At 35.7% G+C, this 19,734-nt stretch overlaps 1 protein-coding gene across 1 annotated transcript; it reads left to right on the top strand.

Moving 5' to 3' along the window:
* The first annotated feature begins 1,901 nt into the window (after positions 1 to 1,901).
* LOC128990506 (F-actin-capping protein subunit beta) lies at positions 1,902 to 16,840 on the top strand. Its single transcript, XM_054412881.1, has 6 exons — positions 1,902 to 2,027; positions 2,978 to 3,189; positions 6,650 to 6,822; positions 7,880 to 8,073; positions 8,652 to 8,909; positions 15,356 to 16,840. The coding sequence occupies exons 1-5, from the start codon at positions 2,025 to 2,027 to the stop codon at positions 8,889 to 8,891; spliced, it is 822 nt and encodes a 273-aa protein (XP_054268856.1). The 5' UTR covers positions 1,902 to 2,024; the 3' UTR covers positions 8,892 to 8,909; positions 15,356 to 16,840.
* The last annotated feature ends 2,894 nt before the right edge of the window (positions 16,841 to 19,734 follow it).

Below are 19,734 nucleotides of genomic sequence, written 5' to 3'. Positions count from 1 at the left end.
AATACAATGATCCATTCCATTCAATACCATTTCCTTCCCAAATCCCATAATATTGTATTCCCTATTCATTTTTGAACATTCGCAATTATAAATTATGCCATTTTATCCTATTTGTATGGGTCGAGTTCCCGCAAGGCTCATGGGACGCTTCATGACGTCATAGTGATGACACGTTTCTCATAATTCCATCTTTCAACGATTACTTCAGATCTTCTGCACTGTTTGTCACAGTGTCGTGGGTCGCTCGTAAGGGGTCCATTAATTGCATGAAAGGCGCGATGACGTCTACTCCTTTGATTTCAGAGGAACGATTTCATGACGTTCACACTTTTATATTTTAACCATTTATATTCATTGTCCAATTTAGTGGATCTGGTTAGTGGTTTTGGAACTCGAACTTCGGATACGAATACGCCACGGCCACCTTTAACACCAGGCCGCGGCCTGGTAGAATTGGCAACGTCGCAAGTAGGGTTTTTTAGTGTCAGACATCCCACAAGATAACATGGCAGACAGGTGACATCAGCTCATTAATTTGCACTTTAGTTATTTAAATTTAAATTAATGATCATAAATTTATTAAAATTTTGAATATAAAACATACAGAATTGAAAACCAAAACGATATTAATTAAAAATCTATATCTGTACATTTTTAGCGGAATCAATATTTTCATAGTCCAGTAACCAAGCACTCAAAATACGGGTTCTCTAGTAACACTGTTCATGTTATCTGAAAAGGCAATAATGCTAATATTGTCCAGATTAGAATAATCAGTTTGATAGAATTAACTTTGACAGTTGCAGAAGCAGACGACAACTACGACACTGTCTTAAGACAGTGCCGATAATCTGTGGTAATCTTGGAAAGCTGAAACTGGAATATGGGAAACGTGCCATCAATATGACGTCACGGAGCGTCCCGTGAGCCTTGCAAGAACCGGACCCAGTGGAGTAGACTTTCTCTTTCTGTTACTGTCTGTGAGTCTGTCTCTCTCACTCTCTATCCTCTCTGTACTCCTCCCTGTCGCACGATTTGTTTTTTTTTTCAGGATTAATTTTGCCAACAGTGTCATTTAGAGCTTCTGATCGACTATTGAAGGTTTATTAATCGAAAAATTATTTCTGTTCATTAAATAAAATTATAAATGCCTAAGATTCAATTTTATATTTTTTTAATAATGAAATTAAACTGTCATAACCTAACCAAACTAACCAGACTTGCTGATAATGAAAAATCGAATGAAGGTTTAATCGAAAGAATAGTTCTGTTTATAAAATAAAACTATAAATTGCTCAAATTCAATTTTGTTTTGATTATCAAATTAAAAGGTCATAACCTAACCAAACCAACCAAACTTGCTGATAATGAAAAAATCCTATACAAAAAGTTCGAACGCGGCCCTACCGTTTGTCAGTCCAGGGGCCCATTTCATAATAAAGTACAAATTAATATTATTAGTAAATCAGCTGATCGCCCAATGCAAATCTTATGGAAATTACAAGTTACAAGTTGTAACTTGTACCTTGTAGTTTATTATGAAATGGGCCCCTGTACTCTTACCACTTTGCCTTTGCCACCGAGGCCGGTGACCTGTTTCGTTCCGGTAATGGTGTTTCCTCAGCCAATCAGAAGCCTCAAAATTACGCTGTTGGCAAGATAAATCCTGAAATAAAAATTCAGCCTCCCGCACTCACCTCACCACTCAACTCGAAACTCGAACTCTTGAATCTTGAATCTTGAATCTAACCCACCAGTTACCAGCACCCACCAGCGCCAGCGCATAGTCACCTATCAGTCAAGTCACCACTCTCGCACTCTCTCACTCTCTCTCCTTCTGTTTCTGTATTCTAGTATTCTGATTCTCACTCAGCTCTTGCTCTGTCTCTGTCTGTCTATGCGTTTTTGTGTACTACTACTGCAGTAAGTGAGAGGCGATACCCAATATCGGGGTAGTTGGAATAGTGAAAATCCCTTAGATAAATAATTTGACCGATAACAATATCAAATACGCCTTTCCCAAAATGGTTTGTATGACTATAATAATATGTAATGTACATTTTAAGCTACTCAAGGGACTGTAAGTTTTAGTCAGCCAAGTCTAACCTAATTTTACAGTAATCAATTTTTTGGGGGAAATGTCCAATCAGATAAACGAAAGATAAATAGGCTTAGCCTAACTTAGTTATGCCCCTTAGTAATTTCGCAAGCTAGGCCTAGACTTGATTGAAATTATAAAGTATGTCTCATTAATTTCAGCCATAGGTCTAGGCTCTTAAGAGTTAGATCCTTCACAGACTAGGGTCAAGATACATTTTTGGGGGCTGCACTTTACTTTATGTCATACACTCATTCAAATGAAAATATCGATTATTCAATTGTTTCATCCGATACATCGTTTGGCTAGTTAGGTTAGGTTAGGCTTTGAAGATAGTGTAACGTGCCTATTTTGAGGGGGGGGGGAATAAAACTAGCCTTTTTTATTTATAGCTTAACCCTAGGCTACAAGTCCTAACTAGGCCTAAGGTTATAGGTTAGAAAGCTACCCTTAGTTTTAACATCACTAGGTATGGTAGGTATCACTGTTGTGGTTGGTAATAACCAAGTGCAGAACGAGAGTTATTAATTCTGTAGCAAAATATAAACCTTATACAGAGTTTTATCTAGCTTATTGACTCACCAGCAATGTGTTTCGCAAGCTAGGGCATAAACCGGCTTAAGACTTTGACGACACTCTCTACATTTGGTAAACCCGCAGATCGTGGCATTAGCCCAATAATCCGTCTCAAAGACGTGAAGGAGATGTAGTGTGAGCAATATAAACCGACAACTCGTGTGAAACAAACCCAACATAACCACACACAACAAGCTCAAGTGTCTGACTATTACCCGAATTCCTCTCCCAAGGATGGCTCTGGTTAAAAATATTGTAAATTAAGACTCGTCGTTTAATTATTCATTGAGGCCTTTTTTTCAGTCCGAGCAACAGATGGATTGTGCGCTAGACTTGATGAGACGACTTCCTCCTCAACAAATTGAGAAAAACCTCAGCGATTTGATAGACTTGGTTCCAAATCTCTGTGAAGATCTTTTATCTTCAGTTGATCAACCCCTGAAAATTGCTAGAGACAAAGAATCTGGCAAAGATTACTTGCTGTGTGATTACAACAGAGATGGAGATTCGTACAGGTATTTACTGTTTCAAAAATATTTCTCTTTGTTATGTTTGTATTTCCCTCCTCCTTCCCCTTCCGGTTTCAAATGTTATTTTGTGCTGATTACTAGGTATTTTTAAGTAAAAAAATTGATAGCCACAAAAACAGTCCGATTTAACCCAATGGCATGTGCGATTTTTATATCTTCATTTCTTTGCCAATATTTTTTTAGATTAGGCTTTGGCCTATTTCTTAGAATGTCTTGTTAGGGCTTATTGATTTTAACACAATACATCAATATTAAACCAAAATATTAAAAAAAAAGCATAACAGGTTTTGTGTGAATCTCTAATCAACTCACTAATGCTCTACTTTCAACTGAACACCGTTTGTTTTAAGCCTCCCCCCCCACTTGCTATGCCACAAATTATTAAGAATTGCCTACATAATGAGAATCGAACCCCACACGTAGAAACACTTTATTATTGTAAATGGTGGAGTGTTACCTCTTGCATTTAAAATGTTTAAATGGCAATTTATCTGTTTACATTGCTGTACCATAACAAGTTCAATGACATTTGGAAAGCTATAAAGGAAACCCATTAACCCTCCGAGCGTCACTCGTCGAAAAATCGACGCACCACACACTTTCTGTAGTGTCACGCGTCGATTTTTCGACGCACAAACATCGTTTACGGCGAAGGCTCTATGACTGACTGAATCGGATTGAACTGGATCGAGTTTGGTATCGTTCTTTTCGTTATATTCTAAGCTTTCTCCAGAGGTCTGTCTCTAAGCGCTTTATGTTCTCCGAGCCGATCGTAATTGTAGCAGACAGCTGACGTGCGTATTTGTAAACAGCTAGGTTACCCTCGGACCGATGACTGATGTGTTTTATTACGTTTATCATTGTTTTAGTGTTAAAAATCAAAAGTAGTGATATACGTGGTGCATTATAAGAAGATTAAAAGTGGTTTTGAAGTGCTGGTTGATGATCCTGAAGAAGTAGGTAGTGATATTGATGTAAATTATCAGCCAGATTCCTAGCTATGGTTAGGCTATGCATTCTTAGCTAAACGTTATGTACTGAAATCTGTTTTTTGCCCATAACTTATTTATTTGCAAATCTACTTCCTTATATTATTATATATTTGTAATCCTCAAAAAATTTAGAACAAAGTGGCTATTTTCAAATATTTATATAGGCCTATAATTTATACAATTTCATTGAGCGCGAACTTATTTTTTTTTGAAAATTTTCCAAAATATTTTTTTTACCTAAAAATTTTTTTTGAAACAAATGTTCCTTATGTTTTATGTAGCCTATAATATTGAAGCCCATGATTTTCCAAACAAAATGGTATATAGAACAGTAGAATTAACATTGTTTTAAGCTTCTCAGATCCGTTTTAATAAAACCTTGCAAATGCGCCAAAAATAGGCGGACATTAAGGCCTAAACTATGGACACTCGGAGGGTTAAACATTTTCTTATGCTATCTTAAAGAAAACACAGTAGGCCTATAGCCTACTATAATAAAATAAAATATGGTTCATCAAACCGGTCTGAACTGTATTTTTGACCCACTTGTTAAACTTGAGTTTGTGTTGAAAAAATACTTTTTAGGCATTCGTGATCAAATATATATAGGCCTACCTACTAAGTAATTTTATAAATTACATCATCATAGTTTTTAATTTAGGTTACAGAAGATTAATTAAGAAAAATTGTTTTGAGCATGTTCAATGATCAATTAGGCTACAGTAGAACACCAAATCTCCGAACTATCCAAATTGTTTACAGAAATAATTATTACATTTAAAACCACAGTAATAAGGTTTGTTAGAAGCCGTGGTGGCGGCAAAATGTTAAATATATCCCACAGTCGCATAGATCATCATCTCTCCCGGTCACAGTAACATCACCGTAGTTTTTTGCGATCCCAGCAAAATGTTTAATACATTCCACGTTCATCTTGACACCATCATTGTCTCCCGATCACAGCAAAATTTTAAGTATATCCAATGGTCGTGTTGACACTATCATTGTCTCCCGCTGTCACAGTAACATCGTTATTGTTTTTCGCGACCGTAGCAAAATGTTAAATATATCCCACAGTTGTGTTCCACGGTCGGAAATCGACACATTCTGCAATCGCAATAGTAAAAGCTCTACATGACTCGGGCTATTTTATTTATTTATTTATTTATTGAATTACATGTCACTACATCTTAATAACAGGACATATTGTCAATGGTTAAATAAAGACTTAAAACTAATAGATATAACTAATACATCTGTATTTACACAAAATCAACTGAATCTTCCCAAAATTCATCATTGTTACATGACAAAAAATTGAGCTCGAAGGAGTGGGAAGGTTTAGGTTATAGGCCTACCTAATTCCAGCAGTCCTTAAAATAATCTGCCAATGAAAAAAAGATTTAGTCTTGAGCCTAGTGATGGGTCAATCGAATACTTTTGAGAATTCGAATACATGTATTCGAACACTTAGAATTATTCGCATATATATTTGAATACTTGTATTCAAATACTTTTATAGAATTATGGTGTAACAATATGGCAATTTCAATTTTCCCAAGTCTGGTTTTGTAAATCAAGTATTGCCATTCATGTAAATACATTTAAATGAAAATAAATGTAGTTCAGTTCTCCTTTAACATAAATAGGTTATATTTTAAAACAAACTAAAACCCAAATTAAATAAATTATTGTTCACTCATTCAATTAGGTAATGAGTCATTTAATATTGTGAAATAACTAGACAAAAGTATTCATTATAGATTTAGTAAGAAGTGAATTTCAATTTTAAAACAGTGCGATTCATTACTTCATTGAATTATTTTATATAATAATTAATAAATGCAGGTAGTGTCCAAATTTAACATTTTAATGAGACAATTAATGAATTATTGATCCCTCCTGAGTCGGGTACAGTGAAGATTCCATTCCAAGTAAGTAAACTTATAAGTTGTTGTTGTGAAGTGAATTAAGCAAAGGTATTCATAACACTAGTATTCAGTGTGTATTCAAACTCGGAACACATCGGCCGAATTCGAATTCATTCATCCTGGCTATTCAAACTAGATTGGTTTGGCTTCAAAGTATTAATGAACCCGGCCGAATGTCAGTATTCGAAAAAACGTGGTATTTTTAAATAAGTTGATTTATTTATATAAATACAGTAGAACTCCAATTATCCGAACTATAATCAACCGAATTGCTGATCATCCAAATCGCTTATTTCAAGAATTTAAAAAACGTAAAGCTACAGTTTTAATATAGTCAGGTCCATAAGTCCAATGATCAAGGACAGCTGGGTCCTGTATCAAAGAATCAAAAATTTACTCACTTTTCTTAGAATCGAACTGGCAACCTTATGACTAGGCAAGCACTATAACCACTTGGAAGTTACCCTTATATGAAAGATTTTATGTGACGGTAACAATGATTAATGGCTCCGACGGTTTCAGGTCACCTTGGAGCAACACATACGACCCTCCACTTGAAGATGGTTCAATGCCTTCGGAAAGATTGAGAAAACTAGAAATAGATGCAAATCACGCATTTGATCAATACAGAGAAATGTACTTTGAGGGTGGAGTTTCATCTGTGTACTTGTGGGATTTGGACCATGGTTTTGCTGGTAGGCATTAAGCTCAGTTGTGATTTAAAATTGTTTCAGTTCAGATACAAAATATAATTTTAACACATATCATAATTTAGAAGCTGTAAAAGCCTCTTAAGGCAAAAGTATCTTGATCTGGAATCGGATTACTTTCAGAGTAACTGGTTTATGATGAAAATATTTCATAACAAGATATTCTTTTGTAAAAGGTTATGAGGGAACCCCTGGAAGTGTTTAAGCCTTTGAACTCCTTATTTAACATAATAGTTTTTTGTATTATGTTATTTCCTTATCTTATGGATTAAATTTAAAATCTTAATGATCAACTTGAAACCTAATCGAAATAGTCTATTTAGGAAGTTTTTAATTATTTAAGTCGAGTTTAAAGGATTAAGAAACTGATTTTGGTCAGTGTATCAACAAGTAACTGAGAAAAGATCGGCTTTGTTCTATTTGTGTAATAAATTAGTAAGTGGTGGTCCTTATAGATGAGATGTCTTCTTCTATGCCTAAAATCATTGGCTGTATCAAGCCGCATGTCTCTTGTACTAAAGTGCTGATCCAGATGTGAAATGGTACTTTTCTGTTAAAGGGAACATTCATTAATATCGAAGATTTTTTTTGATATGTTAATATTTGATTTTTTTATACAATACATATATCAATATTAACGGAGTGAAACATATCAGCTGGCAACTAAGATAATAAAATCATCAACAAACAATAAAAAAAATTATATTGAGATGAAACTGTTGTTTAGAACTAACCTAAAACCAAACTTGCTGTAACATTTCAAAATTCTGTTTAATAGTCCCCACATGCCTTTTCTGTTATCAAACAGAATTTTTTAATGCTACAGCAAGTTTGGTTGGTTATGTTAGGTAACTTTAGAACAGTATAATTTCTTAATCCATATTTATTATTTTTGCCTAAACAAGTTCAGTTGTGCATTTTAAATTTAACAGGAAAGTACCAATGAAATAAATTCAAATAATTTCTTAATAAATTAAATTTTTTAATTATTCCTCAAACCACCAAGTGTGTTTGTAATTTGATAGGTACAATGTCTGTCTAGGTGTTATCCTGATAAAGAAAGCAGGTGACGGGTCCAAAAAGATAAAAGGATGTTGGGACTCTATACACGTAGTGGAGGTGCAGGAGAAGTCACGTAGTGCTCGCTACAAGTTGACATCCACTGCCATGTTGTGGCTGCAGACCAATAAGACAGGCTCCGGTACTATGAACCTGGGCGGCAGCCTCACCCGACAGGTACGGCTAGTTTTACAATTCCACGTTACCAAGAGACGCAATTTTGAAACAAATAAAAACAATATGTTAGTATTTATTAGCGAGGTTTAAAATTATGTAGGCCTGTAATATTGCATAGGCCTATGTTTGTATGTGACAATGAGATTCAAACTAGTGAACCTCTGGATTTAGTACATCCTGCATTCCAAAAACGTTTGAAATATTTTTGCGCTATTCCTTAGGATTGATTTAGTGGGAATTAGGTCATCTCGTCCAACAATTTGTCTGAAAATATTGACAACCTTACATGATTCACCGCATAGGCTTTTAAGATCCTCTAAACAAATAGTTCTTACGACCACAGTTATAGCTTCTTTCCTACAGGGAAAAAATGTATGAGACTGGCTTGTCATGCTCCACTTTATTCAGTCTAAGGTCGCAATGTTAAGTCTATTTTGCCATTATATAAAATTGTAAATGTCCTTTGTTTTAAAATTATTTTCAATCAAAATTTAATCTGGAAATAAAAACCAAACTATTAGGGTTCACAAGGAATTAGTATTGTGAAAAGCATTAATCGGAACATTAATATTCTTCAGGTGGAATCCGAAGCCAACGTTTCGGAAGCGTCCCCGCACATTGCAAACATTGGAAAAATGGTTGAGGACATGGAAAATAAGATCCGAAACACTCTCAATGAAATATACTTTGGAAAGACGAAGGACATCGTGAACGGGCTGAGGAGTGTGCAGCCCCTGTCAGACCAAAAGGCTCAAGCAGCTGTTAGACACGAGTTAGCGGCGGCACTGCTGAAGAGAAATGCTAAGGCTGACAACTGAGGAACACTGGTCTACATGGTATGTAATCTACCGGTTCCTGATATCTCCGATCTCTTGGATAAGTCCCCTCTATATATAAGTTGGGCCCCAGATGCCCTTAAAACTTACGGAGCTTAATAATGTTGATTTCTATTTAGTCTTTCTTGTTAATTGTTTTAATGTGATATCTTATTTATACTCCAAAGTAGATATTTCATCTGTGGGCGCTGTGAAGATCGCTCTGTTTTCCGGTAAAGTTGAGAGCAGTATAAGTTTTTGATGGTCCAGCATTAGTCTCCTATGCCCTCATCTCCTGTAATCCTTATCAATAAATTGTTTGTCATGTCGTAATAAGTAAACATATTGTGTTACTGTGCCCCTAATAAATGTCATTAAATTTGCCCATATTAGGCCTGCATAAATACATACCTAATACAATTATGCATTTCGCTTAGTTTGAGATATCTAGGTATGTTTTATTGATATCCAGATAGATGAGGATTCACTGTATTACATTAAATTGTATGAGCTATCTTATTGAGTGAAAGGATACAAATTAAGGTAATTCTGAGCAACTACTTGGTCAACCCCAAACTTTTTCATATTTTACTACGATAATATAGAGATGTATGTGAAACTAAAAAAACATAATTTAGGCCCCGGAAAGTTAATATATGCTATATACAAATAGAAATTACCTCAGTAATCGCCGGGTTCAACGTCCTCATCCGAGTCAGCGGCAACTGGATCAGTGTTCTGTCCCGATGGTTCCCTGTTGTAACCTAACCTAACATAACGGTACTGTCACAACTGGCCTTGTTATTGCGTGGACTTTGAACCCTCTTATGGCTCGGCAACCTGTACCATGGCCTTGCATTATATGTTTCTTGTTTTCTGAGAACATCCTTATGAACGTAGTAAAATATGAAAAAGTTTGGGATTGACCAAGTAATTGCTCAGGATTACCCAGATTAACACGTTCGCTGCTGCCCATCAAATGGCAGGCGTAGCTCCAGTGCGGCGCAGCCCGCAGCGTCGAACAAACCCGATTGCCGGGTGATTGGCTTTCATATTTCGGTATGACGAATATCAAATAACGTGTGGTGATGTCCTGTTTCATGACAAGAGTCGACGTAGTTTGCTAAACACCCTCAGTTAGATGCCATTATTTTACAATAAAACAAAATTAATATAGCACAAAATTGCAGTCAACAAACGTAATGAGTGAGTCAAAATCAACCAGGTATAGTTTCGGAACGAGTAACGATAATTACAAATGGATTGCACCACAAAACTGACACTGTCATACACGAAGCACGGACAAAAATACTCCGACCTACACCGGAGTGCGGCTGCACTCAAACGGAATAAGTTTGGCGGGTGCACATTACCGCCCGGGCGGTAACCCGCAGCGAACGTGTTAAAATCAACTTTTTTAGTAAATGTCAATGCTTCATTTTGACTGGAGATGTTCAAGTAGCAACATTGGCCTGATTTTGTTTTTAAATATACATAAATCGCTCTCAATCTATAAAAGTATTCTTGAAATATTTTGGAAATATTTATCATTAAAAGAAGGTACCTATAACAATTTTATAAAAAAAAAGACGTACCTAAGGGTTCCAAAGACTTCTGAACCTAAACTTATAAAAAAATATGGATAGGCCTATATCAAACATGTTATTTGTCAATCTCTATACTTATGTGACGCAAACTTCCTGCCGGCAAAAACTCGTATGGTAACGCAGGAAATTCTGCCACCTTAACAATCGACGAAGTCCCAGGAATCGCACGAGTCGGGTTGCTGGGATTTCCCAGAAGTCTATAGTGATTAGGATAGCCTCAGTGTTGATAGTCACGGTTATCAAAGCTCAGAACAAATAAAGTGTCCCTAGACACCACTCTAATAGTCACCACTCTAGTCAGAGGAGTTTGTGGGGGACCGATAATTTTGTCGGACTCTGTGGGTGATAATTTCTTAAAATGCTACTAACCACTTAATTATACGAGCAATCAACTAAGTAGTTTCACCCTGACAGGGTTTTACGTGAGAACCTGAAACAAAGGTTAGATTAGGCCTAGCCAAGGTCCCACAGAGTCTGAGTTTACTAACAGAAAGTTGGCAAGTTGCCAGTAACAAAGTAAAGGTCGAAAAAAAAAATAAAACTAGTGCTTAAACTTAAAATAAAACTAAAATTTGCACTTCCTCACGTGGACAACTTAGGCAAACTTTTGCCAAACTAGGCAAGCAGAAACCTGTCTCCTGGGACAAACTTGTGGAAGTCACACTAAAATTTAAAAGGATTAAAAATTAAAAAGAGAGTCTAGAGTCTCAATACGGATTTACAGTAATTTAAAGAGGGTGTCACCAACTACAATTTCCCCACTTAATTGGTTGGTTAAAATAACGTAGGACTTGCAACTCTGGAATGGAAATTGATCAAAACGACAATTTTTGTACAAACGCAAAAAGAACTAACTTTGAATTTAGCTGGGACGAGAATGCACAGACAGCCTCTTCACAAACGCCACGATTTTTGAGAAGAAGACTAAGTCTCCTGCTGGTTGGTCATCAAGTTACAAAAAGCTAGAAAAAGGCCGAGACTCATAACATCAAAGGCCGGCACGAGATGTTTACCCATGCCGAAAGGGGGAAAAAGTAATCAGTCCTCCCTTTCTTCCCGGAGCATGTCCGCAGACGGAGCCGAACAACCAAATTGCAGGGTTGTCAGCGGCCGGGAATTCCGGGAAAATCGGGAATTATGCGTGAATTTTAATAGCCGTGAAAAAACCAGGAAATATGCGTGAAAATCTTATTATTCCGTGAATTTAATTGATATCGTTATTACAGTTTTTTTTTCAAGTAATTTTAATAGTTATAAACCGTTTTGCAATACTTTCTTGATTGATTATATAGTAAACCAAAATTTACGGTTTACTGGCGAGTGGCGATGGTTCGGAAGGAGCAGAAGGTAAGTTGGATGTACACTACCTACCACCATGAATAGGCCTACTGGGAAGCCGACGCCGCCGGTCGCCGGAAGCACTTAGTTAAATATACTCGCAACTCGAGTCGAGTAGTGGAGGTTAAGCCGATTTCGTTGATGTTTGACAAGTAAATAATAAGAAAGGAAAATGTTTGAGTTGTATTTCATCCCTTAACCCCTTTCAATATTGACATACTAGGCCTAATAATAATCGGCAACCTAGGCATCGCTTGCGTCATCCATTTCACTGACAGCGACAGCTGACACTGGGTGATGGTGATAGTGATAGGTGGTGTGCAGTGAGTGCGATGTATTGAAATTTCAATTCGATTCTAAAAAGGGATGTATCGATTATCGTCATCGATACCACCATCCATTGGTTACCACTTGGACATTGGTATCGGTTCGGTACCAAGACTCGATTGTCAAAAGTCGATTCCAATAACACCGGACACCCGACAGGGATAAATATTTTTTTTTAACATTTATTAACTTTATAGCTACAGTATTAGTTTTGTAATCACGGTTAACAATTTTCATAGCCAACATAGAAACTATCTAGTTCAAAACAGCGACGGTGCCGGTGACATTGTTTAGCTTCAGCTCATTGCACAACACAATCTTTAGATGTATTATTTTTATTTTTAGTACAAAATAAATAACCTAAACCCGTCGAAATGTTCAGTTTCCTCCCTACAATATTCAACCATTAAACTTTAACATCGTCATCGTCGTATGGTTACGCTTGCTTTATATTGCGCCAAATAGTAGGTCCATATTTATCTGTACTATCTACCTGATTAAAGAGTTTAGTGAAGTTTTAAGTGCTACTATGACACAATGCATTTATTGAAAAATATCATTAGCCTTAGTCCATGTAGATTTTGTAATGTTACAACGAATGGTGAATGTTGACAATAAAAGTATGTAACAACAGTTCTCATTGGTCAGGAGGCGACAATGCACTACCATGTCAGCCAATCGACTTTCGTGTTTCAATGGAGCAAATGACGATTGCTAGACATCGTTTTATGTGCTTTGCTTATTGTGGGTGGGAAGGGTGTCGATAATTTATCGTGATTCGAGATCCGATATGTAGTACGTGTTCGTTTATGCATAATGAGTATTTAGGTATAAAAAAACTAGGTTAGTTACAGACAGGTTCAAAACATCGATTGTTACGATCCATTTTTGACACCCCTACACGGAAGTTATAGTTATAGCATAGATAAAAGGAGTATGACGTCGTGCTCGTGCATAAGGGCCAGGCCAGGCAGGCCGGTTCACAGTGAATCCACTCTGCCGAACCTATATATACTCTTGGTATCATCGGGAACATAGTCAAACACTTTTGTTACTAAATAAAACTATGGCATGTTTTATAAAAGCACTCTTTTGGAGATTCTAGTCCCTAAACATAATCTTTATTGTAGGCTAAAAGTAAAACTTATCTATTGCCATACTTTATTCCACAGACGTCGACTTATTCTACAACTCTTTAAAAAATACCAGGTTTCAGTCAAAATACTTTTGTAAAAATTGACAGTGTGCTGTTTTAACACAGTCATTCCTTGACCACGATCGTTTTTACTTCTTATAGAGAAAAGACTCTCCTTACAAAAAGTATTTATAGGTCAAGATGTATGTAGTTTTTTAAAAGTATAACTGCAATTGCTTTTAAAAATAAATACAAAAACTGTCAAATGACTTAGATTAATACTTGTAGGCCTAAGCCTATTTATAAATTAGAGGAAACTTTATTAGATCTCATCACAGTCAAATTCAAACATTTGCAGTGTTTTAAAATAATTAACACTCAAAAACGTTTGTGTAATGGAAATCTGCAAGCGACTGACGCCAAGGGCAAGGGAGGGCATGTGAACCAGGCTTTAGAGCAAACTTTCTCTTTTCCTACCCCATGTCCCACTAGACGGTGGGCGGCACACTAAATAAACACTCAGTTCATTCATTCACATTAGAGAATAGTTTTTGTGGCAGTGACGTATGTCTCTTGTCTGCTCTTCATAGCTCACATGTAGATTTCTTTCGAGAAATTACAGGCTAAGTGATAATCTTGATTAAAAATAAGTGAAAAACTGTTGACATTTTCAAGAAAGAAAAGTTAAGAAATAAAAGTGTAAAAAATAAAAAGGTTGCTTGATTAGATATTCTGTATTTAAAAAATATCCTCATTTATGAATGTGTTTTCACAATCATTTATGATTTGTGCACAAACTCTTTTACTAAATTAACTCTACCGTGTTTCGGCGCAGCTGTTGTGTACTACTGTCTACTAGCCGTTCGCAAAATCTTTGGCAATTGTTTACTTCTTGTCAATTGACCTTGACATCGGCACAAACCTCAGCAACTTCTTTTCGTAATCCATCATCGATTGGCACGCGTTTCGATCGATGTTCAGCTTGTTTCGAATTGAATGCTCTGTAATACAACCTTATAGTAACCTTTTATAAGCATTATTAAACAATTATTACACACAAGTAAGAAGAGTGGCCTTTATTTGAGTTTGAAACTGATCAAATGACTAGTCTAGCCTAATGTACTAGCTTGATCAATTAATGTTTAAGGTAATAGAGTTTATAACCTCTGATAATTCTGAACAAATTATTAGCCAAATATAGTATTATGAGTGGATGTTATCAAAATGGCACCCATAATGACCAACCGCGCTACCCTTACCCGCCCGACCATCAGTGCGTCATTAATTAATTATGTGTCACGAAGTGTTCACCGTTTCATCAGTCGGGGCTTACGTAGTCCCTTGGGCAATTTGGCTTGCTTTTTTTTAATTTAGGCTACTGATAAGTGTAACTTGTGTTGTGCCGTTCTTATAAGTATAATAGACGCCGGGAATTCCGTACTTTTTACCCGGGAAAACCGTGAAAAATGCGTGAATTTCGTTTATAGATCCTGCTGACAACCCTGAAATTGGCTTCTGCACTGTCGTCGTCTGCGATCTTAGACTTCAGAGAGTTTATGTAAGGTTATGTTTTGCCGGTTAGTGCCACAACTAGGGCTCCGCTCAACAGCCAACGTCTAGCTGTTTAACTTTTAAAGGCTGTTCTGTGGTAATCGTCTGTTTTTATCAACTAACAAAGTGATTCGTTCCCTCTACTAACACCAGGTACTGGAGGTCTTCTTTAGTAGTTCAACCTGGTTACAATACATTCTGAAACTACCCCCTAACCATTTAGGCCTGTTCCACTTAGGCTACTTATCAATCTCTATACTCATTTCTCAATCTCTACTCTATACTAATTTCTCAATATATATCCTCTCCCGTTCTGGTTATCTCCGGGTCTGTGTGTTCACTAGGCCTCTCCATCTTCTTCTGTCCCTCCACAATTTATCTTTCAGTACTCATTTCTTACACCGGCATATAGTACAAGGGATCATGTTTGGTTTCAGAGAATTAAGTGTTAATCTAAGTTTTTGACATGCTATATGGAATTGTATCAAGCTCTTATTTGTTTGTTGCAGGACTAGAGAAGAGCATTATCTCCGGGGATGATAGGTGTCAACAGCCCCCAAATATGTGCAATCCCAAACAAAGGACTTGTTTATAAACAGCACAATAATGTTATTCGCACATGTTCTAGACCTGAAACCTCGTCTTGTTATAAACTATCTCAAAAATCAATACAATTTACATTGGCATGTATGCCGGTTTTAAAAATTACGTCAACATTCTCTATACCCCAGAAAATACCAAGTGAAAACTAGAGATGGTTATTATAGTGTAATTTAAAAAAATATTCATAGTAGCCAGTTTTTAAGAAAGATGTATCTCTATGAAATCCAAAATAGCATTGAGGGATAATCCCTTGTGTTATTTTTAAAAGGCAAGAATAACAAAACTTTTATCAAAATACATACCAACTGTTATTGTGTCCAGATGACGTATGGGGTATCAGGGATTCAGTGGTAACGATGTTTCTGTTACAGAAGTGATCAACTGCATCAACTATATTGTAATATTATATATGATATTTGTAAATTTTTAGCTATATATATATATAAATATATTTTATAAAAATAATACAATATTATTTTCTTATCTTGTTGTGTTTAGAGGTAAAGCTGTTCTTGCTTTGCCTTAAACGCAAGTGTGCTACTATGTATAAGTATGTTAACATTAATATTTAGTTGAACGACTGCAGAGGTTATTTTCTCTGTAAGTAAAAAGCATTTTATTCCATCCACCAATTAACTCATCATTAATTTGTTTTTCCGTTAAATATTTTAAACATTAAATTTAAAGCTATTTAACTAACTAATTGAAAGACTTGTTTCTGGTAGATGCTGTGTAAAGTATAATACTAACAAAACTTTTAAACACACTATCACACATACTGTAATACATTTAGTTATAATTGATAAAACAAGTGCTCTATTTGTACTGAAACTGATTTTCCTTTACTTTGTATAAAATTAAACGCTGTATGGTTTATCATAAAAAGTATCATGTCAGTTTTATCATCTCTTATCTTAATCACACAACTCAATGTAAATCCGAAAATGTAGTCCCTATTTTAACTAATATTAAAAAATATGAATATAAAACCATTGATAACCTTCCAAATACTGGCTATATACTTTATATTTCAGTCTAAATACAGACATTTTTGCCATGGTAAATAAATAGTAAAAAAATAATATGTATAATATACAGTCAATTAAAAATTTATTAAAGATTAAATTAAGGTAATAACCTGTATTTTCTAATGGTATTTCTGACTTGATTAGCAGACAAATGTTAGCCAATAATAGTATTAAATATTTCGGTAAAAATCGCCTCATTCATATTTAAATTGCATTTCTCCAAAGTATGCTTTAATTTAACTTGCTCATAAGTATTATTTATTTATTGTTCTACCCTAAGTTAATTGTTACTAAAGGAAGTATGTTGTGTAAAATAAGCTACTTTTATAAACAATGGAATATCTTAATAAAATAAAGTTAATTGTTTTGCCAATAATTTAGTGGTTTGATTATTAGCAGTCTAAGTACAAGTAGCACATTAGATGAAGGTTATTTTCACAGCTATTTGGTAGAAAGCTGTATTCCTATATGTGATAGAACCACATAAGTTGTGTATTTACCCAAAGTCTCCGATTTCCCCCCTTGAACTCCCCCCCCCCCCCCCCACCCACAACCAAACCTGTGAAAGTGTTTTTTACCTTCTCCCCCTATTAGTATATGGAGAAAGTTTTGTTTTTGTCACAATTTTCAAGTTTGAGTGGACATATCCATTTTGGTGGTTTTCAGAGTGATGTGTGTGTATGTGTGGATGTGTACAGAGCTACAGACCACACCTTTGGCCTGATTTTGATGAAATTTGGTATGTAAGTACTAGTCCATGGTATCTCGAGGCGTTTTTAAATCTTTTTGAAATTTTTATTTAATGGTGATTTTTCCCATAAAACCCATAAAATAACAGAAATACCCCCGCCGCAGCAAACCTGCAGACTAAGCGAATTTCCATTTGCCTGATTGGATTTACACTAAAATGTCTTCTTAAAAATATCACATTTAAATTCCCTATTTAAATAACATTAGTTTAACGAGTAGGCTACTAAGGTTTGCTGCAACAGGGAGGGTAAGGAAGGTGTTTTTTTTTTGTAAAATGTTAATAGTTTAGTATGAAATGAATGCATTTCCCAAATTTGATCAAAATATGATCATAAACAAGCAAACTACAACAGTTTACTTATTCTCCATAAGAATAACATGGGAATTTTAAATTTACAGTTTTTTGGAATTTTCTCTGTAACCATTAGGTGTATAATAACGCTTCAATATACTAATTTTTTTTTTTTTTAAGCTCTACAAAATGGTTTGGAAAGAAAATGATAAATTTTAAGTTTTTAGGAGCAAAAATGGGAAAAACTTATTTTTGCCCCATAAAACCCCTTATTAACCCCTGTTTTCCCATAGTCCGATCATGCTGGTTCGCTAACTCGTTCGAATAAACATAGGTTTACTCGTTTGTACCAAATTTCATCAAAATCGGATGATTTTTGCTCGAGTTATCGCGCTAATGGACACATATATAAATATATATGAATTTGAACGGATGGTGTTTTTGGTCTCTAGGGACCTCAAAACAAAAAATTAATCGGTCCCGGGTCCAGGTCTTACCATGAGTACTACGGTAATAGCTTATTCCCTATAGGGGAAATTCGGTAAAATCAGATTTTCTTGAAAATGTCCTGAACGATTTTGATAGAAATTTAGTATATTAGCCCATTAAATTCTGAACAAAATGGCATAACACCCATTTCTGTAAGAATTACGGTTCCAAAGCTATTTTAACTTGTCTTATTTTCCCATAAAATAACGGATAATCAGATTTTACAGAAAAAAGCTGGTTTTGATTCAAATTAATATGTTATGGTCCATATATTTCTAAACAAAATAGTGCCACCCCCCATTGCTGTAAACATTACGGTTCAAAGGAAACCAACAACTTTTGTGATTGCCCCTCCCCTCCCCATGATAAAAGTTGTTTTTAAGCTAATGGGGAAAGTATGTGTCAGGTTGCTCATACCATTTATTAAGACATTCTATTCCCATTTTATAGTCGTCACCAGTTTTAAAATCAAAATCATGGTAGTTGATGTAAGCCACCGACAGATTGTGCTGATCTAAATTACTTTTCTGACAAATAAACAAACTTTTTTACCAAGTCAAACTGGTGGAACGACAAATTGTGAGCTATAGCAACTCTGTTATTAATCAACTGTTAGCAACTATAACTGACTGAGATGGTGGCGTCGTCCTGTTATCCAGCTACTAGGAGGTCATGAATTGTGGATATTCATAGGCATGCACTGTGGATGAGATGCTCCCTGGTGTGGATTAACGTCCGCACTAGTGAAACTATCCTGATACTTAAACTAATTCGTTAAAACAAGGAAAAAATGTGGTCCGGATTGCACTAAAAACTTTATGTCACTTAGTTTGCCATTGGCTGTATGGGCTATTAATTAACAGCTGTGTCTAAGGAACATGTCAGCCTTAGTGACCAACAACACTACAAGATCGCGCCACTCATCCTTTTCTCATATTTGGGTTAAAATATGCACATAGTGGCGTCCCTATCTCAACTAGTTCAAAATTGATAATAGTTATGACCCAACAACGTGTAGTATTTAAAAGAATAATTTTAAGTGGGCTTATGACATGTTTAAGAATTGTGTAGGCCTACACCAGAAGAAATATGCAGCAGAAACTGCAAAACATGTTACATTAAACCTGTTTCCTGAAAAATCATGGAACTGTTTTCTTCTTGGTGCGTAAGAAAGAAAGTTACAAAATAATTGTTTGTTCTGTTTATACAGATTATTACTGTTTATACAGATTATTACTGTTTATAAGTGTACCTACTCTTGAAAATAAGTAACACCTAGTAAGATACTACGACTACAATCAGCCGGTGCAGTGTATTTATAGTTCTTTGATGTGAGTCGGTGGGTCAGTTGGTAGCGTCGCGGAATTCGGGCCCAAGGCAGCGATGTCGTGGGTTCGGATCCTGGTCACTGCCACTAAAATTTATCAGATCAGTTCACCTTTATACTGTACCGGCTCACTCCTTGCTTTGCTGAAAACGATCCACGCACGGGTGCTTAGTCTACAAAAATAGTGACTGTAGGGAAAATATAATGTGTAACACGAGCGCAAATGTCCTTTGCTGCACTCGAGAAACATTCCGCATGAGCCGCAGGCGAGTATTGTACCTCGTGCGTAAACATTTATTTTGTGTACAGCAAAGTGCCTCTTTGCTCACTAATTACACAAATAACTATTTAATAACATTCTATGTTTCTCAAGGTTTACAAACATATTCAATACCACCG

Source organism: Macrosteles quadrilineatus, unplaced genomic scaffold (assembly GCF_028750875.1).
Source record: "Macrosteles quadrilineatus isolate MER2022 unplaced genomic scaffold, UCM_ALF_1.0 Scaffold_3__2_contigs__length_128488019, whole genome shotgun sequence".
NCBI lineage: Eukaryota > Metazoa > Arthropoda > Insecta > Hemiptera > Cicadellidae > Macrosteles > Macrosteles quadrilineatus.
This window is presented reverse-complemented; position numbering and strand designations above follow the sequence as displayed.

Bases quoted from the DNA above. Each gene is read 5' to 3' on its own strand.
- LOC128990506 (XM_054412881.1), top strand. The intron at 3,190-6,649 runs GTATTTACTGTT...CGACGGTTTCAG, and splicing joins AGAGATGGAGATTCGTACAG to GTCACCTTGGAGCAACACAT. The intron at 6,823-7,879 runs GTAGGCATTAAG...ATGTCTGTCTAG, and splicing joins TTTGGACCATGGTTTTGCTG to GTGTTATCCTGATAAAGAAA.